Here is a 27,361-nt window from a genome sequence, read left to right as displayed (position 1 = left end):
TCATTTTTCTTTCACCACTTGGCATACTAATAGTGTTTCCCAGCCTCCTTTGAAGTTACATATATCCATGTTTATGAGTTCCGTGGGTCGAAGACTGGGCCATAAAACCCTCCCAGGAATGATCCTCTATGCTTGCCCACTCATCTGTTAGATGCAGATCAAATGGAAGGAAACTTGAGGAAGCCCCAAGAGATTGTGAAGCCACTAAACAGAAGGTGCCTGGGTCCCTGAATTATCACTAGGCAGAAATGATGAGTCATTTGACCAGAAGCACTTAAATGGACTATAGACAGACAATAAACCAACATTTATTGTTATGCTACTGACATTTTATTTTCATAGCAGTTAGTACCTTGACATATACAGGGTATGTGTTTCTCCTACTTCCTTTCTCTGCTTCTCCACAACTCAATTCACTAGGGAATTAGTTGTTAGACTCCTTTAGTGACCCTGAAAAAAGATATCATTAATAACACTCCATGGAAAAACTTGCCAATTGCTAAGTTTGAATTCTTTTCGTCAGCCCACCCTGCCTTGCTGCTATATTCTATCGACCTTTTTAAAAAATTTTTTTATTTAGTTAGTTCTATTTATTTATTTATTTGGCCTCACCAGGTCTTAGTTATGGCACGTGAACTCTTAGTTGCAGCATGTGGGTTCTAGATCCCTGACTAGGGATTGAACCTGGACCCCCTGCATTTGGAGCACAGTTTCAGCCTCTGGACTGCCAGGGAAGTCCCCTCCACCGAACTTTTGAGGCTGATGAATACTTAGAAGTCCAAAATTGAGAGCTAAAAAATATATATATCACTCCTTGCTGTCTTTACAGGGTTATGGTCGTGAGAACTTATCACTTTATATCCCAGGCAGCATCTAAGCAAATGGCAAATACCCAGATTTCAATTTCTACCGCAGATAAGCAGGTCAAGAAGACGCTCTGATAGAGCAAAGTGATTATAAAGATTGTGGAATTATATTACCATACTATTTGTCCCTAGAATTTAATATTTAATATAATAATTTAATATTCAAAAAATTAACTATTTTAAATACTTAAAGTAGTACTTTAAATAGGTGTCTTAGGTGTCTTTTTTCAATGACTCTAGAGTGGTGAAATTCTGAGCATGCATAGGTTCACTTTTTTTGTTGTCACAGATACTTTGTAAATCTAGTAAACCTAATGGACCCCTTATCACAGTACTGTTTGTAAATGAACACACAGAATTTCAAACATAAGTGAATTAAAATAGTTATCAGAATATTTTAAAAAATGTCTTATGGTAATATGTGTTTCCACTGACACATTAAATAAGGAGATCTAGTAGTTGGTCTCGGAGAAGGCAATGGCACCCCACTCCAGGACTCTTGCCTGGAAAATCCCATGGATGGAGCAGCCTGGTAGACTGAAGTCCATGGGGTCGCTAAGAGTCAGACACGACTGAGCGACTTCACTTTCACTTTTCACTTTCATGCATTGGAGAAGGAAATGGCAACCCACTCCAGTGTTCTTGCCTGGAGAATCCCAGGGACGGGGAAGCCTGGTGGGTTGCCGTCTATGGGGTCACACAGAGTTGGACAAGACTGAAGTGACTTAGCAGCAGTAGCAGTAGTTGGTCTAATAATTACTGCAGAAATTTTGAAGTAATGAGTGGAAATGACATTTTGAGATGATGAAAATATCTGTGGTTTCTATCAGTGACAAAAATCACAAGTATTACTAATACTAATTGGTTTGTTGCCTAGTTTCATAATCAAAAGAAATGTTAAATTTCAATTAGAAGTTAAGAAACTAAAGATAAAACTCTGATTTTATCTATGGTGTGCAAGTTAAGAACTCTAGGACTAGTGGGTTCCCCAAAATGCTGAACGTGTTTATCTCTGAGTAGTGGAAATATGGATGGTTTAAATTTTTCTTCTTTTTTTTTATAACCATGTATGGTGACGATTTTTAAAAAAATTTATTTGACTAAACTGGGTCTTAGTTGTACACGTGCATAATCTTCAGTCTTTGTTGTGGCATGCAGGATCTTTAGCTGTGGCATGTGGGATCTAGTTCCCTGACCAGGGATCGAAGCCAGGACCTCTGCCTTGGGAGCACAGTCTTAGCCACTGGACTACCAAGGAAGTCCCTCTTCTTTTCTGTATTGTTCAAATTTTCCATAATAAGCAAACATCACTTTTATCATTATAAAAGACATCACATGATATTTACAAAATGAAAGGGGTGTATTGGTAAGATTAAGTATACAGAAATAAAATTGGAGAAACAAAATAATGCTTGAAGAAAAAGGAAAACAAAATCCTGGGTGAAGATGGAGAAACTGAACCTGACTTTCATCAGGATACAAGCTGATGAGACCTTTATACCATTCATCTTTTTACACAAATTCTTTAATACACGATGCTGCCTCAGGGTTGAAGCACCATAATTCTTTTAACGGGCCACACGGGCACTCTTGGGCCACACTTCAAATAAAAAAGAAAAGGGAATCCACAAGTCTCTATTACTCATGAGCTTAGTAATTTTATTATCTATACCTTCTGCATCCTTCACTCTTGCTAACCCTTCCAGCCAGGACTTGTCTGCCTACTCAGTGCTCCACTTAGTGGTCTGGGAGAGAAAACTAGGCAATGAAATCCAGACCCCTCACCAGGCCCTACAAGACTCTCCTGGATCTGACCCCTACCTACTTCCCTAACTTCCAACTGCATTTCCCTCGCATTCGCCTCTCTGACCTATCGATTCCTCCAACAGCCAATCCTGTTTCAGCCTCGGGGGCTTTGTCTTTTCTGGTCCTCCTTCCTGGCAAATTCTTCCTCTAGCGTTCCCAGAGACCAAGCCACCCCTGCAGGTCATATTACTGCAACAACACTCCCTGGAATTATTTCTATATTGTTTCTCAATAAGAAGGAAGCTGATTGAAGCCAAAGACCTTGTCGATCCTGTTCACCTCTGTACCTTCAGCACTTAAAACGGCACCGGAATGAATGAATAAATGAGTGGTATGAACGAATACCTGCTGACTGCCTCCTGGGGATGCCCTCTAGCTTGGAAATAAAAATCAGTTTGTCGAGCGGAAAGCACGTTAATAGCGGTTTTTATCTGTCCGCTCAGGCACTGGCACCCCCTAAGAATCTCGGTGATTATATACGCTTAGAATTCCGGCCGCGCAAGGCGTGAAAAGACAGCCCCTCAAGAGCCTTCCCCGTCGTCCGCGCCGAACTGCGGCTGCGCGCCGCCAGGGGAGGGGCGTGGCCAACTCCGCGGTGGGGAAGTGAGTCCAGAGCCAGCGAGAGGACGCTGGAGGGCGCGCTAGAGCGGCGAGGCATGGCCGGGCCTGGGGCGGGCGAGCCGGCCATGGAGGACGAGCGAAGCTTCTCAGATATCTGCGGCGGCCGCCTGGCCTTGCACCGCCGATACTACTCCCCTTCCTGCCTGGAGTTCTGCCTCAGCTGCCCTCGGATCTCTTTGCGCTCGCTCACCGCTGTCACCTGCACCGTGTGGCTGGCGGCCTACGGACTCTTCACACTCTGTGAGGTAAGGCCGGCCTCGGAGTCGGGGCTTGGGTTTGGAAGGATATGTGGGGTCTTAGGCTCGAGCCCAGAGCTCTCACCGGACCCTCCTACAGTCGTGCGGCCTGGAGGGCAGAAACTCGCTGGTTTTGGGGACGCCATTCCGCTGCTGGACAGCTCTCTTCCTTCCTTAACGTTGAGTGAACTTTGCGCTCTTGTACTTTATCCCCGCTCCGGGGTCGCTGCTCTCTGCGCTGTGGTTCCACTCAGCATACATCTCGTCCTTGCTCGACAGCCTAAAACGTTAACTTCCATGTGCTCTGTGTAGTACAGGCTCACGGTAGTTCAGTTCCAAGAGTTTAGAGAACTAGGTGGACGGATCGTCCTCACCCATCCCTTCCACTCTTCACAGGAGTCGCTGCTGACAATACCTTTTACAGTCTTCGAGAAACTGCGTTTGCCTCCACAGTTCTCATACGCAGGTTAAGAATCTCTCTTTTCAGGACAGTCTAACCTCCCGCACCCCACAATCACTACCCCACTTCCAAGTATTTTCTAAAGAACTGTTGAGATTGCAGAGACGGGTGGTTTTGTGCTTAATTTCCAGATTGACTCCTATCAGTATTTTCTCAGGTTCAGTTTTCACACCTCTAAAATGGAATTGATACCTGCTATGCCAACGCCACAGCATTGTGAGGGTCATATGTAGCAGCATCGTGACAACTCTCAAATGAAAGGAATCATCCTAATTGCCCTTTTCATTTTTAACTTAGTCTCATATGTAGTGTCCTGAGTGACATGTCTTATTCCAGGAGTGATCTGACCAGAGCTAAGTACAGCAAGGCTATTTGTTTCTGTAATTTGGGTATGGTTTTCAATACTGCATCTATTTGTTTTTCTTAAAAAAAAAAATTGTTTTTTTTTATTTTGGATGTGGCAGGTAGTTGCAGCTGCTTGCTTATTATAGTTGCTCCGTGACCTGTAGGATCCTAGTTCACCCAACCAGGGACCCAACCCCCATCCACTGCGCTGCAAGGTGGATTCTTAACCACTGGACCACCAGGGAAGTCCCCCACTAGCTTTTTGAAAAAGCCACTAGAGCATATTTCAGAGCATGGTTAATTTAGTGTAGATATACACAAAATTTAGACCCTTACTTGTATCAGTTGTATCTAAAAGTTCATAAGTCAGTTGAACTGGTTGAAATGCCAGGACAGTTCTTCCTCCTGCCCCCTAAAAAATTTAATATATAATACAGTTGAATTTCAGTACTAGCCTGAGTTCTTTCCGAATAGTCATGTGAGGAGGCTGCTACTGCTGCTAAGTCGCTTCAGTCATGTCCGACTCCGTGCGACCCCATAGACGGCAGCCCACCAGGCCCCGCCGTCCCTGGGATTCTCCAGGCAAGAACACTGGAGTGGGTTGCCATTTCCTTCTCCAATGCATGAAAGTGAAAAGTGAAAGTGAAAGTGAAATCGTGTCCGACTCTTCTCGACCCCATGGACTGCAGCCTACCAGGCTCCTCCATCCATGGGATTTTCCAGGCAAGAGTCCTGGAGTGGGGTGCCATTGCCTTCTCTGTGAGGAGGAGGGAACAGATATTTATTAAAGCCCACTGAGTGCCAGCTGCCTTACTGAATGTCTCATTTCAACCTTAGAAGAAAACCGAGACTTAGAAAGAGTAGTAGCTTATCTGAAGTGATAAAACTAGTAAATGGCCTACTGGGGCTTCAAACCCAAGGCTGTCTGATGGCTTGCTTAGCAGAATTTTTAAATGGGAGGTTTGTTCTACACCAGCTCCCTTGTGTACTTATCTATCTCATCCTGGTATATCCTACTTAACCCTCATCAATGTCCAGGGCTAAGTAACCTTACCTTCCTTTAAACTCCACTGCAGCACTTCTTAAGGGCTCTGTGTACCAGAATTTCTATTTTTCCTCCTATTCAAAACTATTAATCAGAGTACTGAATCTCAGCTTGTATAAGAAGAAATCTGTTGGAGGAATTCATTAAAACATGTGGCTTTACTTCAACCCAAACCAATATTGAATTGTTAGAATTTCAGAAAGAAAAATTAAGTATAAAAAATGCAGGGGTAATAAAGTTTTGGGCAGTGATTACTTTATAGGAAAGCTGATATGGGTCAGACCCCCGAAGTAAGCAGATGAACTTACCTACGAAATAGAAACAGACTCACAAACTTAGAAAACAAACTTATGGTTACCATAGGGGAAAGAAGGGAGGAGGGATAAATTGGAAGTTTGGGGTTGATACATACACACTACTATATTTAAAATAGGCAACTCACAAGGACCTACTGTATAGCACAGGGAACGCTACTTAATATTTTGTAATAACCTCAATAGGAAAAGAATTTCAAAATGTGAAGATATATGAATATGTATAACTGAAATCACTCCGCTCTACACCTGAAACTAACACATTATAAATCAACTATACTCCAAAATAAAATAAAAAATTTAAAAATAATATTAAAATCCCCTAAGTATATACTTGTTCTTCATTCCTTCTTTCCTCCCAGTTTTTTAATTCACAGTTCTATTAGAATTCTAGGTTTTTACCTTACTTATTTCAACCTGGAATGTTCTTTCCCCTTCCTTTTCTCAGCTAAGTATATCTGTCAATAATCACCACCTCCTCAGCACCAGTTAAATCCTGCTTCCTTAGAAGTCTTCATAGGATATTCCTGTGTGCTTTAATCTCTCTCTTTCTTGCTTTTTCTCTCTCTCTGTTAATCCTGTCTTAGTCACTCTATATCATAGTATTCTCCAAAAATATTTTATATATTTAATCTTGCCTCTAATAAATCTGTAAGGGCCAGAACATAAGTTTATCTCTCTCCATTCTTCCATAATGCTTATTCAGTTCACATTATGTACAAGACACTGTACTAGGTACTAGACATTTAATTAACTCAAAGTAGATATTTCTGGGCCCATCAAAGACCCAGCACATAGATTTCTCCATCTTCCATTTGTAATTAACAAATAATTATCTAGTGCAGAGGTCAGCAAACTTTTTCCTAAAAAGGCCAAACTAAATATTTTAGGCTTTGCAGGTCTCTATCTCATATTCTTCTGTTTCATTTTATCAACCCTTCAAAAAATGTAAAAAAAAAAAAAACCAAACAAACCAAAAATAGTTTTAGCTTAATGTGGACCAGACAAAAGCAGATCACAGGCCCAAATAGTTCCTAGACTTCTTATCTAACTCTTAACTATGTGTTATATATAAAGAAGTAGAAAGGTACTTTGAAGGAAAACCAGAGCTAGTCAGTAGTTAAAGCAGTAAAAACAGATTTCATTCAGAAACTGTTGCAATGGGAGAAAAGAGACTTCAGTATTGAAGGTTGGGTTCAATTCTGCATACCTCAGGGACCAGTAGAAATTTATAGCCAAAGAGCAGGGTCAGTGGTCAATGGATACAAAATTACTAAAAGGAAACATGAGGAGTAAATGGGGGATTCTGGCTAAATTGATTCAACAGGATTCTTGCTGAAGGCAGGCCAGGGTGATCAGATAACCAAGGTGAGAGTCTTCTCTAAACTCACTTAGCAAGAGTCTTGCTACAACTTGGCCAGCAAGGCCTGCATTGTTCAACAAGAGTCTCACTAGAGTTAGTAGGTCAGAGAGGATATCTTGTCAGTAACAAAGATTAGTAAAACACCTCCTGCCTTCAAGGAATGACAGCCATAAATTAGTGAATCTCTTGTGATTCTAGGTCATCAATGATTTTTTTTTCCTGTGCCATCCTTCTAAATAGCTTTTTGGGGAAAAAAAAAAAAGGAAAACAAACATACCTCGATAGAAAAACACACTTCAACTTCAGAAATGTTAAAAGGTTGTAAATGTTAAAAGGTTCTTAGAATCAAATAAATACCATTTCGGGGACTCTTAACACTGTCCTTAGTCATTTCAGCTAGTCAGTCAGCCTTAACATATCACTCAGTCATAACCCAAAACAACCAAAAGGGCCCTGAGTAGTAAGATCTTTATTATTTAACAAAACCAGAAGTCAAGATGAAGAAGGACTCTAGAGGGCATAAGAGGCTCGGTTGATTTTAGTTTTTTCATCTTACCAATCTTCTACCCTTTACCTGTCCTCAGCCCAGCTTTCCACACAGTTTTGGCAGAGGCCTTGTAGTTCTGGGCATCCAAACTTTAGGATGAAGGGGCCTTCTCTTCCTTAGACCTCTTTCTTGAGATGGACTTAGTTTTCTAGAAAGCCTTCCAGCAGACTTCCCCTCATATGTCACCGGCTAGAGTTGTGCCATTGGTCCATTTCTGAACCAGTCGTTTGCAGGAGTGTTGGGAAGCAGGAATGGCTGTTGAGTGTTATCTGCTGCACTGTGCTAAGCATGTTATTATTTATTGTGTTCAGTCTGAGATTTTGCTACATGTTTTACTGATGAAAGGTGAGAAGAAAAAATCTGAGTCCTTAAGTTGCAATTTTGGAAGGAAAATCTCTGAGAGCAGTGTGATGGGTATCCTGCTGAGGGAGGTTCTTCTCCCCAGACCTGTCCATTTGTTGTCTGGGTGTGTCTTATCATGTGCTTTCCTAGCACTGCAGAGCCCACATAAAAGTAGCTTCCTCTTACTTCACGCACGTTCTTCCTATCCATTCACCTCAAGGAGAACAAAGGTTTTTTTCCACATTGTCTGGAGTTGACTTATTAACCAGCAGAGAAACACTTGATAATCTTAACCGCCTGTGTCTGGCTCTCTCTTCAGAACAGCATGATCCTCTCTGCTGCCATCTTCATCACTCTCTTAGGCCTGCTTGGTTACCTCCATTTTGTAAAGATTGATCATGAGACTCTGTTAATCATTGATTCCCTGGGTATCCAGATGACCTCATCCTATGCCTCAGGCAAAGAAAGTACCACCTTCATTGAGATGGGCAAGGTGAAGGATGTCATCATTAATGAGGCTATTTACATGGTAAGTATTTAAATCAGTAAATGTTACAGGCCTCCCTAGAGGAGGCAGCCCATGGGGTGTGTCTGGATCTAAACTGAGTCTTAATACCTCAAGTAACGATGTCACAGAATTAAACTTTAGGGCTCTGTGTACTAGTACTTAGAGTGTTTTCTTTTTGGCTGGCATGTCTTTAAACCATAAAAGTAAACTTGTATTGAAAACATATGCCCTTTATTCTTATAGAGATGCAGTAGGTTTTCATGGGTAGGGAGTTAGCATTTCAACTTTATTTTCTAGCCCAGCTTCAGAATCATCTCTGGTTGTTGTTCTTTTGTCTTTTTTCCTCTAAAGAATGAGAATATACCCCTCTCTCAGTTCAGAAGCTATCAAGTGCTATTTATGAAGTTTTGAGAAAGAAAACTGAGTTTCACCTAGATCTCTCCTTATTTGGTTTATTTTTCTTACAGCAGAAGGTGATTTACTACCTCTGCATTTTATTGAAGGATCCAGTGGAACCACATGGGATATCCCAAGTAGTACCCATCTTCCAGGTGAGCACAGAAGACTTTTCTTAAGTTTTTTCTCTAGAGAAGTCCTTTACCTTACTCCTTCTCTGAGCAGATCCACTGCTTCTTAGGTTCAGTAGGAATGTGATCTTCTATTGTCAAGAATATTTGAGGATTCCTGAGGGATATTTTTACCAGGAATTAGAATGTTATTTCAGAAATTCCTTTCTGAGGCAGATAAAACTTTCAGAAATATTAGGAACCTATACAAATTCTAGAGATAATAATACATATATAGCAGCTTCTGCGGAGAAGGCAATGGCACCCCATTCCAGTACTCTTGCCTGGAAAATCCCATGGACAGAGGAACCTGGTAGGCTGCAGTCCATGGGGTCGAGAAGAGTTGGACATGACTGAGCGACTTCACTTTCACTTTTCACTTTCATGCACTGGAGAAGGAAATGGCAACCCACTCCAGTGTTCTTGCCTGGAGAATCCCAGGGACAGGGGAGCCTGGTGGGCTGCCGTCTATGGGGTTGCACAGAGTCGGACACGAGTGAAGCGACTTAGCAGCAGCTTCTGCGTATATATCATCATTCACAGCAGCAGCTTCTGCATATATATCATCATTCACCTGCTTCGATTCTGTCAGTCTGCTAGTATGTGATTTTTGTTGTTGTTTAGTCACTAAGTTGTGTCCAACTCTTTGAGACCCCATGGACTGTAGCCCCCTAGGCTCCTCTGTCCATGGGATTACACAGGCAAAGATACTGGAGTGGGTTGCCTCTTTCCTTCTCCAGGGGATCTTCCCGACCCAGGGATGGAACCTGGGTCTCCTGCATTGGCAGGATTCTTTACCACTGAGTCACCAGGGAAGCCCAATATATGATTTTACATAGATGTTACTGATCCATACAGACTGCTATACGCTATTTTGGCGTCTTGCTTTTTTTTTTTTCAGTTAACTCTTTTCTTTAATCTTTCTTTTTTAATTGAAGGATAATTGTTTTACAATGTTGTAATTGGTTTCTGCCATATAACAATGTGAATCAGCCATAATTGCTTTTTTAATATATTTTTCATGTATCTACAAAAGCCATTATACTTATTATTTTAAATAATTATATCATCATATCAAATATTAGTTTATTTAGCCACATCATTTGCTAGCTTTTAAAACCACATCCAGATTATTTTTTGTTTTGCTCGTATAAAAAATACTTATACAAACATAATTACAGTCAATTATTTTATAGGTATGTAAATCATGTATGCAGTTAATTCTGCCTCACTGCCTTTTTCACAAAGGATTTAAGGCAGCTAAGCTAAAATTCTTTTGAATTTATCTCAAAATTATATTAAAGCTTATGAATACTTTCATAGATTTTAATAGTGTTTGAGATTTGGCTCTAGAGATTAGACCATACTTTTGGGAATTTGTGCTTGTTTTTATGTAGTCTTGTCTAACAGTAGTTTTAGCTATTTTTTAGTTTAGTATATATTAAAGGAATTTAGAGTTACTAAATTTGTATCTCTTTAAATAACAGACTTTTATATTTCCTTGTATTACCTATCAGTATTTTCTCTTGTTTTAAACTATCCATCTCCTCTATTAGTCAAGCAGATACTACATATTGATTATGCATTATAACAATTTATTTTAGGTAGCCAACTTTTATTAAATATGCTTTCCACATACATTTTTCTCATTCTGTGGCTTTTCTTTTGATTGTATTATATTTCATTATACAAAATAATTTGCAGTATTTACATATCAAAGTGCCCTTCTTGTCTCTGAGAGCTGCTTCACAGCTTGCGACACTTCCCAAGAGGGTCTGTCCTTGTTACTCCCCTTTCTTGCTCTTAGGTGGGTATCATGAAATTTAGACAGATTAAAAACTGTCTTTTGAGCTCCTGCTTCCCACAGTTCACAGGCTGGGCTGTGGGCCTGGTTAAGGATCACTCTCAGCAAAGTCCTGTGAGGCCTGAACTTCCACCTCTCGAGCCCACACCTGTGCCGTTTAGACCCCCTGGCTTGTGGGTGAGAGATCAGGGTTGCACTTGGACACAGCACCACTCATCAGTCTCTTATGTTCATCTTGACTCTGCATTTCTCCCCTTTGGAATTCAGAGTGCCAAGCCCCGGCTGGACTGCTTGATTGAAGTGTACAGGAGCTGCCAGGAGATCCTGGCACACCAGAAAGCTGCATCAACGAGCCCATGAGTCCCAGCATTCAGAAAGCCAGTATTGTCTTCCAGAGGAGACTCCTAAGCCACAGTGGTTGGCTTATTTTCTGTATTTTAAACCTTCAAGTGGACATAGTCTGAGAAACCAGTATGGATGTGGTGGATCTCAGAGCCATAGAGAAGGTGACTGAAAACCTAACTTATTGTGTGATATTGAGCAAAGTATTAATGTATATTTTAGTGTTCCTTTTGTAAGGTTTTATTTATTTTACCAATTGAGGGGAGACCTTGAAACTCTATGTTAGGAGTAATGCTGACTAAGCGCACTTTGTGAGCACACTTGGGCTTACTTTTTGTTGGAATTTATAGAAAATGGGAAACTGACATCAGCTCTTTTGATAAAGATAATTTTCCAACTGTGCAGTGTCCCTGTATAAAAGTTAGAAAGAAAAAAAGCAAGCCCTTCAGGGACTGGTCAGTAGGAAGCAATGTCCTACAAAAGTCTAGTCTCTCTCCACCTAGCTCCTGTGTTCTGTACAGGGTTACTTTATGATGATTCTCTTAATAAACAGATATTCTTCCAAGACATACACCACTGCTTGGTTCAGACAGCTGCTTTTTATTGACAAACATGATCGTGGCATTTCGGTCAAGGGTGTCAAGTACATTAATACTCTTGTTACTCAGCATTGTCTATGACTCCAAAAACTTCTTTTTCCAAGAGGGATGAAACAAAAAGCCAGACAGAAATTTGACTTTGGTTCCCAGACATGTTGAAGAAGGATAAACATACATACTATAGAAGCCTTTGTTTATAAGGTTGTTTCTTTTGTATAAAATCAACAAACTAGGGAGGATTCCTGAAGGGCTGGGAAGAAGACAGGGCAGGGAAAACAGCTTGACCCTCTAAACTCAGTAGGAACACAGTTCCATTCCTGCTTACTTTTTCTTTGGGATTTTTTATTTTAACTCCTGACATCAGCTCTTTTGAAAAAGATAATTGTTCCAACTATGCAGTGTCCCTGTATAAAAGTTAAGAAAGAAAAAAAGCAAGTCCTTCAGGGACTGGTTAGTAGGAAGCAATGTCCTACAAAAGTCTAGTCTCTGTCCACCTAGCTCCTGTGTTCTGTACAGGGTAGTTCTGTACAGGGTCCTGTAGATAATATCCTTATTAATAGGATATTATCCTTATTTGGATAGGATAATATTTTATCCAAAAGGATAATATCCTTATTTGTCTTAGAGATATTCAAGATATTACAAAACCAGAGCTGTAACTTCTGCCTTTTACACCAGCCCTGGAAGGGTTATTCGGGATTCTGTGGGACATATGACATGTGACTTGTTCGAGGTAGAAATGTCTCAGCTAAATCCCAAATCGTGGGGGAAAGGGAGAAACCAAATTGGGAGGCAGCTATAAAATTGCCAGCCTGGCAAAGTCCAGTTCATTTAAAAGAGGCAGACACTCTGATGTGCTGCCTTTTTCGTCATGCTTCTCAGTTTAAAGGGTGAGAGGGGAAGCTTACAGCAGCTGAGGTGTTCAGATAAACTAGTTCCAGCCTTGCAGTTTTTGCAGTGTGCCCCCACCACACACTTTGTTGGGGTTAAAGGCTTGGTTCATAGATGCTATTGCTAAACTCAGGTAGTTTGTTCAGCACTTTATTGAAAAATGATAAGGCTGAGTTAGAGCTATGAAATAAAACTCAGTTTCTCCCGTGTTGGAATATCAGAGTATAAATGAACTCTTTCGTCTTTTTTTTTTTTTTTCCCTGTCAGGGGAGGGCGGAGACAAGACCATCTCTGCACTCAACAGCAGGTCTCACTCGGGGGTAGGGAGATACTGGCATCACCAGGAGGCAAAAGGTGAAAGAAACTTTCAGTCAGGCATCAGATAACACATGTGTGTGCTCTGCCCTCAAACTAATTCCCAGTACAAGTTCACCAGAAGTCTTAAGCAAATCCTCACAAGCCTGGAGGGGGGATCTTCTGTTTCTGAGTCATTTTTGGTGGCCTCACAGAGTAGCAAAAAGCAGGATGCATTTGCTTGGTTTTTCAATGAGCAGGGGAATAAGTGATGCCCACCTTCTACAGTAGTAAGCACAGGCTTCACTGAGCCCTGTCCAGTCGTTAAAATGAGACAAGGAGAAGCCAGGGTAGACCCACCCCTGCCCTTGCTTGTACTCCGTTGCGCTGATGGTCCAGTGTGAGGAGACCAGCTTCATTCTCGGGGGACAGTATCTTGTCCTGCAGGGGCAGGGGCCGCTGCCCCAGAAGGGCGCCACTGATGCCTCGTGTGTAGCAGGGGAAGGGGAAAGGTGGGTCAACTCCTTTATCTCCAGCCCCGCCAACACCTCTCCCGTGTGGGAAAGGAAGTCCAGCCTGAGTGAGTTCCAGGCTTTTGTTGAAGTTCAAGTGAATTGGAAATTCTAGTCCTCTCCCGTTCAGGGATGTCAGGAAAACTTCAAGTATAAATCCCTGCGTGAGGACCATAGCCAATATAAAAAATACTAGTCTCCCTGAGAGCAGCAGTGCAGGAAAGCTGACGTACAGCACTGATGCCCTCAGTGACCAGGGGCAGCGGGCAACCCTGCGTCTAGAACCGAACAGCATCCACAGCTCAGTATTTTTGTGTGTGTGCGGGGGGGAAGTGGTTTTTATACTGGGTCTGGATTTTTAAAGGTTGGCCCTGGAACATGATAAGGCACCTGGAGAGTAAAGTGGACACCGAAGTACACATTTCACAGAACAACTGGGGCGGGGTGCGGGGGCTATCAGACCCATCACAGTAGTATCACCCGAGGATACATGTCTAATCCCAGAGGCACCAGCTGGTGGTGGGGAAAAGGGCAAGAGAAATATTCACAGCAACGTTGGCCCCTTGGCAGCACAGGGAACAGAAGCAAAGAACTGTCGTCCATCCAGTTCCCATGGCTGGCAGGCAGCAGCGGGCGTGGAGGGTGGGTTCACAGTTGTGGAGCAGTGGTTCATGTAGCTGGCCAAGATGAGGGTCACCTCTGCAATCTAAGGAGACAACAGAGAAACGAAGGAATGGAACTAGCTTTGGCTTGAATTCTGGCTCGCTCTCTCACTAGCTGTTGCACTGGGTACATAAGCTTCTTGGGCTTTGGTTTGTCTCTTAATACCCACCCGGGGTGGAAATGTCCAAGCGGGGGATCATTACTGGTGAGGTTCAGACAACCAGTGAAATGGGCGTCTGGAGTCCATGGTACCTCCTGAAAACAGGAGGACCAACATTCCGCTTTGGCTGTCTCCAAGCCGGGGCAGGCGGCCTCCCTGGAGGAAGGGACCTGCGTGTCCTCTCCTTGGGCAGGGACAGTATTAAAAGAAGGAGGAGGTTTGTCAAACTCCAGCTTTAGCATTAAAACAACAGGGTTTCCAGCTGCTCAGAAGGGAGCCAGAAACTATAAATCAGAACTTCGGTTTCAGAGTCTCTGGAATTGTTATTTTTGCCAATCAACATTTCCTGTACCGAGTAGGAACAAGGCCCTTAAAGCCAAACAGGTCTTTGGACCTTCTTCAAAACCCCAGGGAAGGGGAATCTGTGCTGACTGGCCGACTTGTGACAAGTGCTGGGATAGCAGAACCCAAGGCAAGGGGAGAGCGCCTGGAGGAGGAAGCCGCCCTGGGCCTGGGCCTGCTGCACGGACGAGCAGCGAGAGGGCCCCAGCCCAAGCTGCCCAGTGCTGTGGCTGACAGAACAGAAGAAGTAACGTGAGGAGTGCCCCCACCAGCCCCTCTACCTACCAGCCCAGCACCCTCAGGAGTACTGATCAGAGACAAGGCCAAACGTTTTTGTTTGGGGCGGGGCCCTTCTGAGGTATTATCATAACCCCAGTTTCCTTTCTGTGCTCCAAGCCCACCTCATTATATTCGATCAGAGTCAAATGTTGTAGCAGCTTTCAGGCCCACCTTGGGAGCAGCCATCCGGAAGATCAACTTCTCAACGTGGCCTTTCCCAGAGCTCTGGTCTGGAACGGATCTGATCACAAGCATGAAGTCATCTCGGCAGCCACCGAAGGTCATCACCGAAGAGTAGGGATAGGTGACGTGCAGTTGCTGTGAGAAGCAATCCAGTTAGTTCCTGGGTAGCTTTCCCCCTGCCTCCTGAGCTGGGAGTCTCGTCAGACCAGGAGAAAGAAGTCTGAAGTGGCCACACTTTGGAGAGCTCCATCCAAATGTCTATAGCTGTGTCTAGACTAGACAGCAGAGCTTGGGGTGGGGGTAGTGGGGGCAGAGCAACCACTGTCACTCAGCTCAGGACTCTGAGTGCAGAGAGGAGCCACCCGGGAGCCAGCCCTCACCCTCCCATACCATAGTGTTGTGGTCCAAGATGCTGACTCCATCCTCATTCACAGCAATCCACACCAGAGCGCTCTCCTTGGAAGACAGCTGTGCAGGCTGGGGGAACAGGAAAATCCCATCAGACCGAGTCACAGCTAGGATTCTGAACCACTAGAGCTTTCTGAAGTAGAAGGCACATCCAGGGATCTGCTAGGCAGTGATTTCCAACTTTTTTCTCCTTTTAGAAAACACAGAAGATGGTATTTGTACAGCATACTGGATAAACAGTCTGCTTGTGGCAGGCGTCTGGCTTGGAGCTCTGGCCGCTTACGAACTACGCTGAGTGGGGAAGGGTATCACTTTCTTGCAGTACCCACAGCCCACCCTGCTACAAAACAGAGCAGAGCACACTCTGTTCCTGCTGCAGAGCAGAGTCCAGCCCTGGCTGTTCCGTCACAGGCATGGAGAACAGGCTGTCTTCTCCTGGCTCTCAGAAACTGAAAGCGTTCCACCCAGTTTCTCCCAGCTCCAGTGCATCCTGCTTCAACCAATTTTCTAGGGATTATTTTTTTTTAAAAATCAGGAAAACAATAATGCAACCTTAAAGGCTTTAGGCCCTACCAGGGAGAAAAGTGACTATTTGGTGGGCAAGTCTTAGAATGACTAATTTTCCCTGCCAGGGCTGCATTAGGGCAATCTGGATCTCCTATCTCTTCTATCCAGAAGTCTGGGAACAGAGATGGACATGTCTCTTTCATCAGGAGCTTTCCCCAACCTTCCAGGCCAAGAGGGTCCCCATGTTATATGCCTTTATAACACCCCTATACTTTTCCTTCATGGCACTGTGACAACTTGTAAAAAAATTATATATGTATTTAGAGAGAGAGAGAATTAGTATTTGATTAATGTGGACCTTCCCTACTAGGGAAGCTCCATGAAGGCAAGGACTGTGTCGGATTTGCTTACATCTTGCAACCACAAACAACCAGCGCAATGCATGAGGTATAATCGGAGCTCAACAGTTCTTCGTTGAATGAATGAGTGAATGTCTACTGTCTGATCTGTACCCTCAGTGAACAGGATCACGATCCAGCATCCAGCATTGATCCAGCATCCACACACTCTGTGATTATGTACAAAGTTCACACGTACCAGATAGCCAGTGAAGAAGAGTTCCAGCTGAAATTACTGTTGGCCACCTGGCCTTCATGCAAGAGAAATGAACTGCTGCCTGAGTAGTCACATCCCCCTTGGCCACTCCATGTCAGTGGAGGTGTGTTTGTTTAGGTCATGATACTAACACGTCCTTTCAAAGTTCTTTTCAAATGAAAGCACTCTTGAGAGGGACGTCACATCAAGTCTGAACCCTGCTGTGAATTAGTTGACCCTATTTTTTTTTTTTTCAAGGGTAGGATTGGGAAAGAAATCAATAAAGGAAAGTTGAGGGTCACCCAGAAATAATCCTGGTCCAAAAGCAATGAGTCACAACTGCTTTGGACCAGGGAAAGCTTGCAGCAGGCAAGAAATGGGTGGAGAGATTGCGACCCCTAGTGGTCACTAGTGTGCAGGCGGACGCTACTAGTTGAGACTGAACTGGCTCAAACCTGATGGAATCCCTGAGAAACTTAAGGGAGTTCTGATGGTATGGTGGGCTTCCAGATGGGATGGTAACCACTCCTTCCACTGGAAATGCTCACACTTACCTGAGCAGCAAAGAGCTTAGCACCAAAGAGGGGCCATTTCCGGGCCACCGTCAGGTAGATGCGGACGCACTCAGGAGAGGAGCAGCCTTGCAGTGCCGCCCACTTCGTGGTCAGCTGATCTGCCAGGTGCCTGGTTTGGACAGACAGAGAGACAGGGTGCCAAGTTTCTGTCGCAGCTCTGAGGTTTCCCCAACTCTGCAGCCCTCCCCACAGTGACTCCTGCAAAACCCTGCAGCCTACCTCAGCTGTTCAGGGGGGGCCCCGTGTCTGTAGCGCCTTGGGTAGAACCTGTCCAGGACCTGCTGGAGGTGATGCTGAGCCTTGGCAGAGGGTGTACCCCCAGGTCCTGGAAGGATGGGCCTCTCCAAGTCCCCGTACTCTACCTGCGATAGAAGCACGCGGAGGGACAAGTCAGGAAATCGGGTGTGGATAGGGTGTGGGTGGGGGCCTGCTGAGAGAGGTACAATAAACCATCATTTCATTCCTTTATTGGTGAGGAGGGAATGGATGAAAAAAAAACATTTATTGTGAACAGACCCTTATCTCAAGTTTCACAGACACCAGAGAAAAAATCTTAGGGTCCAAGAATATTAAAGATTGTCAAGTTCAACGTTCATTTTGGAGCTGAAGTTAAGTGCCTTATCCAAAGATGTAGCTAATCAGTGGCAGACAACACTACAGAAATTCTGGCTTCTAATCCCAAACTATGGGATAGAGGGCGGAAGATGCTACAGATCCTACAGTATAGCAGTGTTCCAGATGTGGCCATGGGAGTCAGATGCTTGACTCAAATTCCAGCTCTGCCATTTACCAGCTTTGAAACCACAATCAGGTTAAACTCTGTTCTGTTTACTCTCCTACAAAGTAAGGATGAGAACTAAATAGGATAATGCATATAAAACGCTCAGCACAGGGCTCTCTCTGGCATATTCAGTACATGTTTATTAAAGATCAACTGTTATTATTTCCCCTTCTCCAGCATATAAACCCAGACTCTTAGGGGAAACAAGAAGGCATCCCTGATGCCTTTGGCAAGACAGCCTCCTAAAGGTAACAGGAAGAAGAGTCAAAGCCTGAACGCACGTTCCTTTCCCCAGTTCTCACTGCAGCGTTTGACAGCTGGTGAGTACACATTTTACAACATACATTATCTAAGACTCATAGTACAACACTGTAGGTGCAGCAGGAAGGGATTTTTGCTTTCAGAATACAAAAGAGAACTAAGGCATAGATAAGAAAAGTAAGTTGGCCAAGATCTCATAGCAGTTAGGTGGCTGGATTCAAACAGGCCCCTGGGCTCCATGCTCTCAGTGTCTGCAGTGAGGTGCCCTACTAGGTAAGGAGTCAGCAAGGCCACCCTCTCTGGCACCTCAGAACCTGCAGAATCTTCTGTTTCCTCCCATGTGATGCATTCTGCCTGCGAGTTCAAGACGGTCCCCTGACCCTCCTGATTCCTGAACAGAACCTTACCTGAGCCATCAGGGCAGCCATCTCCAGAGCCAGCTCCTTGTTGACAGGAAACCTCCCTGCCACTATCTCTCCATTAGTTTGGGAGGCGAGCAGCAGACGCTCTCGCTCTGTCTCACCTTTGACTTGACTCCGAAAATACAGCCTACAGGAGAGAGAAAGAGAAGCCAGGACTAAACTGGAATCCCAAACGGACGAGGCTGTCTCTGCAGCTGTATATCTTGATTTCCAAAGAAAGAAACTACTCTTTTTATACCATTTGTGAGTCTGTTTTCCACTGCCTCCAGAAAATTTAACCAAGCATGACACAGAGAAGATACAGGGCCACCAGATCTCACAGCAACAGTAGCGTGTGGTTAAATCTGAATTCACCTTTAGACTTCCGGATTAGGTGAGGGGAAGCTGGTACCTGGTGCATGCATGCAAAGTCGCTTCAGTTGTATCTGACTCTTTGCAACCCTATGGACTGTAGCCTGCCAGGCTCCTCTGTCCATGGGATTCTTCAGGTAAGAATACTGGATTTGGTTGCCTTGCCCTCCTCCAGGGGATCTTCCCAACCCAGGGACTGAACCCGTGGTGTCTTGCATTGGCAGGCAGGTTCTTTGCCACAGCGCCACCTGGGAAGCCCCTTTTTCACAGTTCATTAGGGAACTGGATGAGTTAAGATTCCAAGAGACTAATGGAAATTATTTGCCTGGAGACATATCTGAGATGAAATTTTCTTACTCAAAGTGATATAAAGTCAGGATGGCTCCTGTATTTCCTGGAATTGGTACAGGAGCAATTTATTCTTTAGCCTTAAATATCCAGTGCTCAAAATCTTCCTCTCTTAAGGTAGCACATGTAGCCACCTGAGGAAGTTGGCTGGCAGTCAGGGGTGTATGTGTATGTGTTTGCACACATGTGTGAGTGTGCAGATACAGTACAGGGACCAAAAGCCTGAGCTGTCCAGGGTCTCACAGAGAACAGCACAGCCTGCCTGGGCCCCCAGCTAGTGACCAGTAGGCAGTGTTATATCTGTGGGCCTATCTGTGAAGGACAGGCCTCCAGTGAAAAAGTGAGGAGCTGCACCCCAGCAGCAGCCCTCATGCTTGGTGCCCGCCTTGGCAGCCCTCAGGACCTGTTCTTGTAAATCAGCTTCACAACACGTGTGCCGCCCTCAGACTTTCCGGTGTGCAGCTCCTTCAGGGCTTGTTCCCACTTGGAGATGGCATCACAGATCTGCAAGATGCAAAAGAGCAAAGTCAGAAAAGCTCCCGATGAGGGGAAGAAGGGCCAGTCATGCCTGGACCCAGGCAGAGCAGAATGATCGTTCTCCATCCGGAGGCTGACCTGAGAGGGCTTCATGCTCCCAGAACCCAGGGTGCCAGCGACTTCCTTACAGACAGAGGTGGATCTCTGCGTGCAGTGTGGGCAGCAAACCGTGGAACACTGTCCCCCACTGCCTTAACATCTGAGGCCACCTCCCAAGGTGGCCCCAGTCAAAAAACATGGCCCCTTACCACCAGCTCCACTTTCCTTCCACCAGCCGCCATTCTCCTCTTCAACAAGTATTACCAGAGGCCTCCTATGTAACAAAGCCTCACAGATGCCAGGCATTTACAAAGAAGGTACATGGCATAGTTTTTCCAGGCAATGGTAAAAGACTATAGAAGCCTTTGTCCTGTCACCATAGAGAAAGCATCCTTATCAACTGCTCCAGCACATTCCCACCAACAGCCAGCATGCCCTGCAGCTCTAACCCCAGACCCTAATACAACACAGGGCTCGAATCCCACTCAAAGTCCATACAGAGGGATCTACCTCTTTATGATGGAACCTGTAAGCACAGTGGGCCTTGGCAGTTGAGGTAAGAGTGAGTGGCCAGCAACACATCTGCTGGGTCCAGCATACAGTTGTCTGTCTGTGCGTGTGTGTATGGAACTGGCAGGGGGCTCTGCCCAGGTCAGGCTGATGCTGACAAGAGCCTCCCTGTCCTTCCAACACTGAGCTGAGAGGCAGCTTTTCCCCTGGAAGCTGAAAAGCCTCTCAAGGAAGGGAGGGATGTGGAAATCTCTCCAGAGACAAGGGCAGAGACAACTCTGCCTGTATGGGCTCATTTTAGGATGGCACAGAAATGCTGGCCTGGGGGAATGCCTCGGGCTAGTCTCCAACAGGTTGGGAACACAAAATCCTGAAGGCCAAGGTGGCGCAGCAGGGACTCAGTTGGCTTGGGGGTGGGGCCATCACCTTGACGCTCCCCTGCAGGCAGTGTTCCAGGTCCCTGCCAGCAGGGTCATCCGTGAATAGGGCAAAGCCCGAATGGGAGGACTTCCTCATGCCCGTCTCCTGGTTTAGCCGCTGGAGGAACTCGTCCACGGTGGAGGAGCCGTCAAAACCCACCACCTGCCGGGAGAGGGGCCAGTGGAGGGGTCAGGGCCCAGGAGGTGGAAAGGCGTGACTGAAAGAAGCAAGTGAAGTGAAAGTCGCTTAGTCGTGTCCAATTCTTCGCAGCCCCATGGACTGTAGTCCGCCAGGCTCCTCTGTTCATGGAACTCTCCAGGCAAGGATGCTGGAGTGGGTTGCCATTTCCTTCTCCAGGGGATTTTCCCAACCCAGGGATCAAACCTAAGTCTCCTACATTGCAGGCTGAGCTACCAGGAGTCTGAAAGGGCAATTGCAAAGGCCAAAGGAAGCTGGTTTCCATGTGGAGTGGTGAGTGCCTAAGGGAGGAGCCTGCCCACAGTGAACTGCAGTCCCACATGCTATAAACGCTTTTGGGGGGCCCTTTCCCAGGCCACCCTCTTGGTCAGTGTCTCAGCTTCCCTGTTCGTGCAGTGGGTTCAAAAGATCCACCTCCCAGGCCTCGAACACTGAAGCACTTTTGAGATTCCAGCCCCTTCCTCCCTCCACACTGGCGCAAATGGCCCCACTCGCCCTCTAAACCCCAGGCCTGTGCTTCGGCTGGTCTTCCTATTATGATCTGCTGGGCCTACGGAGGCTCAGCACCCTCTGGCCCAAAGGTGTTCTCCTCTGGGTCAGTGACATGAGAAGACTCAGCTCAGGGATCTCGGCAGCCTGGTCACCTGGTAGGTCCCATTGGCGAAGTGCACGGGGATGCTGAAGGGCAGGGAGTGGTGGAAGGGGTTCCGCAACAGGATGGACACCACCTCCATGCGCGATGGCCTGGCCTCCCGCTCCCCAGTCTGCAGCGTCCGCTCCACCGCCCGCTGGCAGTACGTGGCGTACTGACCAGTTTCGTTTCTAAAAAGACAGGTGAAGGGAAAAAGGAACACTGGGGAATCCACTCACCCCCGGCTCCCTACCGACACATAACCTGTAGGACTGAACCCGCAGCTGGGAGGCTGTGATAGGAGCCCTGAAGACAGGTCTGGGGTGTTACTTTGTCTTTCGGGGTCTATTTGCTGCAGGCTGCTGGCATGGCTATTTTCTGCAGGAGCCCAAAAACATGGCAACAGAGAATGAAAATATGGGGGTGTGGGGGCACTGTAGCTTCACATGAAAGCCCCCACAAAATACCCATGCCTACGTGGACTGGCATGTAGAGGAGCCCAGAGTGCCTGGATCGCCATGTGCCTATCAGTGTACATGCTGATGGGCAAAGTCTCCACGGCCACCACACAAATCCCAGGGAGCAGGGGCGATCTGATCCATCCTGGTCTCCCTCAGCATCCCTCTCGATCACGCCTGCCAGTAACGCCAGAGGGGCACTATCTCACCTGGGATCCGCATGGCGCTGGAGCTGCTGCTTGACATACCAGAGGAAGTGGTGCTGAGGCAGGAAGAGGGGGGCGCACAGAGCCAGGAGCTGCCAGCACTGAGCGGGGAAGGAAGTGCGGGGTGAGTGCTGGGTCTGCACGCCACCACCCTCACGGTCCTGAGCTGCAGAGCCTTCAGCAGCCCCTCCAAACCACAGCCCCCAACCTTCTGTGGGCACGAGGAGGGCCAGCTTGGCCAGGCTCCATCCAAAACTGTAGTCAGGCAGTCTGTGTGTGGACATCCAGGAGGGGCACAGAGCAGACAGTGGGACAGCTTTGTACCCCGAGGCTGCCTGCTGGCCGCCAGGCTCGGAGGATATGTGCCCAGTCACCTCCTTCCACCTTTCCCACCTCCTGGGCAGCCCTGGCCCACAGCTGTTCTGCCCCAGGGACGCCCACCTGCATGAGGGAGTACTTCTGCGGCGGGCGGCAGCTGATCTGCTTCATGAGTTGGCAGTAGATCTCGCTCTGCAGCTCGGGGTGAACCAGGCAGACCTGCAGCGCCGTCTGCGCCAGGGACACGTGGTAGTCCACCGAGGCGGCTTCCACGGGCACGTTGATGAAGAGCTGGCAGGACTGCAGGGAGACGACGGCAGGCTCGGGCGGTTCCTTGACGACTGTCCTCTGTGGCTGGGACAGACTGGCCTGTCCCCCCCGACCCCGAGAGCTCAAGGGAGGCCCCGGTTCACTGCAGACAGCGCTTTCTCAGAGGGAGCATCATTACTGCTTGAGAATATCTATGCTTTCTGAAATGGTTACTTTGGGAGAGGATCTTTCCTTCTTTAAATATTCCCGTTACATAAACAAGACATATTCATTTTTTAAAAAGATAGAATATTCAGAGGGGAACAAAGAACATCCAAAATAGACCAGAACCTCTCAGGTCCAGAAGCAACAGAAACCTGCCCCTTCCCACTGTGCACTCCAGAAGGACGGCAGCTCTTCATTTCAAGGGCCCAGGGGTGACATCCCAGAGCTTCCAGTATCTTCCCCATAAAGGACACGGTGGGAACCCTGAGGGACTGTCTCCCATCCTCTTCAGATCCCTCTGTAAGCTACCCCCTAAACTGCCTGGGTCTCCATCACCACGGTGCACAGAACTGCTCTGGCCAGAGCTGAGATGCAGGGCAAGGGTGCCAACTGCCAGCCTGTGGGCCTGGGCTCAGCTCCCACTTTACCTTGAAGAGCTTGACAGCTTCCGTCTGCAGGGCCTCGGAGGGCAGGGTGGTGAGGGAGGTGTACAGCCCGTCTTTGCTGTAGCACAGCATGGGGTGCCTCCAGAGGGGGGAGTCTGCCCGGAGCACAGCACCAGAGAGCAGCGGCAGTCAGAAGTGCGCAGGAAACGCGCCCCCCACCCCACCCCACCCCTTCTCTGATCTGCAGGGAACACAGGGTTTTCAGTCTGGACACACGGGTTGTGCTGCGTTTACACCCACAGAGCGTGGGCTGGGCAGGTGTGCGCTGCATTTATTCAGCACACTCAGAAGCACAGCTTACAGGAAGGCTGCTTTGCTCATGGGGCTGCAGTAGGAGTGAGTGTGCAAGGCGTGGGCATCTGTAAGCGTGTGTGTGTGTGCGCGTGTGTGCAAGGGAGGCCCCCTCATTGCAGCGTCAGGTCTGGATGAAGGAATGTGTATCAGCCTGGAACAAACAAGCCTTGAGGCAGCAGTGGAGCAGTGTGTGTGTGCTGGGAGCCCTTAGGTCCTTAGGGTCCTGAGAACCAGTAGCAAAATACAGACTTCTAAGTGCCCCAGGCTCAAGTCAGCCTGATCCTAACTTCATTTATTAACCACCTCTAACTACAGATTAACCAGCCACCTTCTTTCCTCAACCCTCTGTCTGGCCAGCAAAGTTGCAGGGAACAAAGTAAAACATTGACCAAGTGTCTGCTCCCCAGACAACTCCCCCAGATACTGAGTGGTCTCCCCAGTATCCTCACCAGAAACAAGGCCCTGGAGCATGGGACACGAATGCCCTTCTGTTGCTCAGATGCTTTCCAAACAGCTTCAGGGCACGGTTGTGCTTTCTTGGGGTTCCCAACCACCAATTACTCAGCCACCACCCTCCAACCCAGCAGTGATGGCCACCCTTGCCTTACCCGGGTCTCCTTCACCATCCATCAGCTTTCCAATGAGCTGCTCATAGGCAGTGCCCACCTTGGCACTGCTGCCACCTGCAGCCACCGTGAGGTGGTAAAGCCACGTATCCTGGAAGCGGACGGAAAGCCAGCTGATGGGGCTGGGCTGGGAGAGAACGGAGGCAGGACCTCCAAGGGCGCTTCCCTGAAGGGGCCAAGTCCAGGGCGATGCTCAGCCTGCTTGGTTGGCACAAGCTGAGGCCACTGGTCTCTAAGAGGAAAGTCTTGGGATCGAATGAATATGAACCTAAGTTCCTAAGCTTGTGGTCCCCTCCATCTCATGGCCCCAGTGAAGAGATGTTGGTCGCTGGGAATGAACCCAGTACAAGGAATATTCCCAATCAGGAAATATGAGCTGCCAACATGTCTAGGAGGAAAATAAGTTTGAATTTTGGGAATCTCAGGGAAGAAGGAAGGAAGATGAGAATCAAAGGTTTGAGCTTTGCCACGGAGGCCCAGCCCCTCCCTCACCTTTTCATGCTTGGTGCCAATGAGGAGGTAGGTGGGGCTGTGCTCCGGGGGGTGGATCACCAGCGTGTAGTGGGAGGACAGCAACCGCCGGGTTCCTCCAGCCTCATAGTCCTCGTCTGAGTCGCAGGATCGATCTACTTCCTCTATGCGCGCGTCCCGCACAGGCAGACGGCCCAGGGGTCGCTGCAGACAGGAGCCTTGCATGAATGGGAGGGCTGACAGGGATGGAGGAGTCTCCTCTCTCTGAACCTCAGGGCTTATAGGGCTGGGGATCAAGGAGGTGGATGGATGACAGGATGGGGAAGGGGAGACAGGCCTGGAGGAGCACAGACATGCCACACAAAAACAACCTGTGGGCCTTGCACACTGGTCACACACTCAAAAGAGGGCCACTAGCTTTGTACTGGTTATAGGGTTTGGGGTGGAGCCTTCCATCAGGACACGGAGCCACAGGAATGCGGATTGGGGGAAGCTATTGGGAGGCCAGGAAGTACCTTGTCCTCATGGCTTCGATAGTAGTAGAAGGTTCTCCCAACAAGAGCACACCAGACCAGCTTGGAGTGGCCATGCTTGACCTGCAGGTCAGAAGTGAGCCAGCATTATCAGAATCAGATGACCCCAGAAGTAAATCTGGGACTGGCAAAGAGAAGCCACGAGGAGACAGATCTCAAAACCCCTGGTTCAACTCAGACCCTTAGGTCAATTCCAGGTCAAACTCAGATGCCACCCAGATTCTCGACTAATGGAACCAGCCCTTTCACAGCAAGGGTCCATGGCCACAACACCCCCATTCACCCTCATATGAACTGCCATTAAAAGGTCGACCTGGCCAACCAGATGTCCTGTCCCAGGAATGTGACCACAAGAAGAACTTGCTAGTCAGCAAGGACTAGAGTTGGGAGGGCAGGGCCACTGTGGGCTGAAGTCCTTGGGCAAATATAATCATGAAGTGTAAAAACACTGCACCCGAGCAGAGGAGAGGGCTGTGAACCCAGACTGAACAGGAAGGCAGAGGGAGAGCCCCGAGCACGGAGCTTCTTACGTATCACTCCTGACAGTGTCCTGGCCTAGTTACTGCACTTCCCTGTTAACCTCCCTCCCTGGGGGTCAACAAGTGCTTCTCAGCTCCCTGCAACCAGAAAGGCCCTAATTAAAATGTCTTTAGGGATTTCCCTGGTGGCCCAGTGGTTAAGACTCTGAGCTTCCGCTACAGAGGGCACTGGGGTCGATCCCTGGTCAGGGAACTAGGATCTTGCATGCCAAGTGGCACGGCTTAAAAAAAAAAAAAAAAATCAAAAAACATCTTTAGGGCAGCCTGAGATATTATGAATCTTTGGCCACGCCTGCCTCACTGAGGTCACAGCTTCCCTCTATTCATACTGAGCTGTGGTGGGTACAAAGCAGCAGTGGGGGCAACTTCAAATGACCTCAAAATGGGTCCAAGACATTCGTTTCCCCCCTCTGACTTGAGAACAGCTGTTGCTCTAACAACCTTGATCCCTGTTTTTCCAGAGAGTCATTCACCATCACCTTATGTGGCTCAGACCACAGGTAACCAATGTGAGGAACCCTCTGCAGAAAGCTGTGTCAGGAGGGGACCCGCCACCCCTGGGACTCACTCCTGGCTCCCCTGACTCTCAGGAGGCCCACATGCCTCCCCCATCCCCCAACCCATACCTTAGTCAGCCAGCCCTTCACGGTGGGCTTGGTGCCCCCCTGAGGCAGGGCTGGAGGCCCAATGGCCTGGACCTTCAGCAGGCTCTGCAGGACACGGATCCACTCCTCCAGCAGGCTAGGCGAGTCAGCCGTCAGGTAGTAGGTCTTCTTCTCAGAGATGAGCTGGGGGGTGAGGGGGTGGGGAGAGGAGGATGGAAAAACAGGGGCCCAGCTATGAGGTGGCACAGAACTCTGGCCCACCGGCCCTTCCTTCTTCTCCTTTTTTTTTCCATCTCTCTCCTACTTCACTCCATCTCACATCCTGCCTCCTCTTCTTCCTCAAACCCACAAATGAGGAGCGATGCAAATGTCAGTGTCATGTCTTCCACACACGCTCATCTTGCCCCATCTTTGTTTTCATCAGAGCCATATCCAAACCCAGCACCTCTTCTATCTAAAACACCAACTGCCAGGACCATGTTCACCTGGAATGTCTGTGCACCTTCCCCTCGAACAATCTGGCAACGGGAGTTTAGTTCCACTTGGCCTTGCGGTTTCCGGATGACATCACTCTGTAAAGAAAGGAAGGAGAGGAAAGAGGTTGGAGCCTTCCCAGAGCACACCGTTTCCCCTCCGATCTTATTCCAGGTCACAAAGGGGAAAGTGACTCCCAAGCATTCCTGGGCTGTGGTATGATGGGTAACTTGTTCTGGATCTTGGT

At 47.3% G+C, this 27,361-nt stretch overlaps 2 protein-coding genes and 1 long non-coding RNA gene across 9 annotated transcripts in view; 1 reads left to right on the top strand and 2 right to left on the bottom strand.

Moving 5' to 3' along the window:
• Positions 1-307: 307 nt before the first annotated feature.
• LOC132346403 (uncharacterized) lies at positions 308-3,232 on the bottom strand. Its single transcript, XR_009496233.1, has 2 exons — positions 3,018-3,232; positions 308-450 (listed from the first exon to the last, which is right to left on the bottom strand). It is a non-coding gene; the product is annotated as an uncharacterized lncRNA (long non-coding RNA).
• A 38-nt stretch (positions 3,233-3,270) lies between these two features.
• PIGH (phosphatidylinositol glycan anchor biosynthesis class H) lies at positions 3,271-11,743 on the top strand. Of its 3 annotated transcripts, none has more exons than NR_045138.1 (4): positions 3,271-3,538; positions 8,270-8,474; positions 8,921-9,004; positions 11,091-11,743. NR_045138.1 is itself a non-coding variant. In NM_001038116.2 (4 exons), exons 1-4 carry the CDS (start codon positions 3,329-3,331, stop codon positions 11,181-11,183), a joined length of 597 nt encoding a protein of 198 aa, NP_001033205.2. In that variant the 5' UTR covers positions 3,271-3,328; the 3' UTR covers positions 11,184-11,743. The 3 variants fall into 3 exon arrangements, 2 of the variants coding, with proteins under 2 accessions (NP_001033205.2, XP_015328717.1); NM_001038116.2 differs by having other exon boundaries at positions 8,265-8,474; XM_015473231.2 differs by having other exon boundaries at positions 3,301-3,538; positions 8,265-8,474; positions 8,924-9,004; positions 11,091-11,736.
• Positions 11,744-11,745: 2 nt separating this feature from the next.
• Positions 11,746-27,361, bottom strand: part of PLEKHH1 (pleckstrin homology, MyTH4 and FERM domain containing H1) — a 58,707-nt gene continuing 43,091 nt past the window's right edge. For 3 of the 5 annotated variants that reach the window (XM_010809568.4, XM_010809567.4, XM_059890899.1), the window contains 17 exons: positions 27,126-27,212; positions 26,662-26,823; positions 25,479-25,559; positions 24,985-25,167; positions 24,475-24,583; positions 23,555-23,667; positions 22,776-23,021; positions 22,338-22,435; positions 21,684-21,861; positions 20,848-21,003; positions 19,739-19,839; positions 18,622-18,763; positions 17,392-17,534; positions 17,152-17,281; positions 15,479-15,565; positions 15,077-15,223; positions 11,746-14,167 (listed from right to left, as the gene is read on the bottom strand). In XM_010809568.4, the coding sequence (XP_010807870.1) occupies positions 14,006-14,167; positions 15,077-15,223; positions 15,479-15,565; positions 17,152-17,281; positions 17,392-17,534; positions 18,622-18,763; positions 19,739-19,839; positions 20,848-21,003; positions 21,684-21,861; positions 22,338-22,435; positions 22,776-23,021; positions 23,555-23,667; positions 24,475-24,583; positions 24,985-25,167; positions 25,479-25,559; positions 26,662-26,823; positions 27,126-27,212 (2,325 nt within the window). In that variant the 3' untranslated portion in view covers positions 11,746-14,005. The remainder of the gene's footprint in view (positions 14,168-15,076; positions 15,224-15,478; positions 15,566-17,151; positions 17,282-17,391; positions 17,535-18,621; positions 18,764-19,738; positions 19,840-20,847; positions 21,004-21,683; positions 21,862-22,337; positions 22,436-22,775; positions 23,022-23,554; positions 23,668-24,474; positions 24,584-24,984; positions 25,168-25,478; positions 25,560-26,661; positions 26,824-27,125; positions 27,213-27,361) is intronic. The other 2 variants (XM_024998096.2, XM_005212079.4) reach the window with 1 other exon arrangement.

Source organism: Bos taurus, chromosome 10 (assembly GCF_002263795.3).
Source record: "Bos taurus isolate L1 Dominette 01449 registration number 42190680 breed Hereford chromosome 10, ARS-UCD2.0, whole genome shotgun sequence".
In the NCBI taxonomy this organism is placed as follows: domain Eukaryota; kingdom Metazoa; phylum Chordata; class Mammalia; order Artiodactyla; family Bovidae; genus Bos; species Bos taurus.
Note: the sequence above shows the minus strand (reverse complement) of the source record. Positions and strands in the feature narration are given on the sequence as shown.

Coding starts and splice junctions, on each gene's coding strand:
- PIGH (NM_001038116.2), top strand. CDS start 3,329: ATGGCCGGGCCTGGGGCGGGCGAGCCGGCCATGGAGGACGAGCGAAGC. Junction 3,539..8,264: donor GACTCTTCACACTCTGTGAG/GTAAGGCCGGCC, acceptor CTCTCTCTTCAG/AACAGCATGATCCTCTCTGC. Junction 8,475..8,920: donor TTAATGAGGCTATTTACATG/GTAAGTATTTAA, acceptor TTTTTCTTACAG/CAGAAGGTGATTTACTACCT.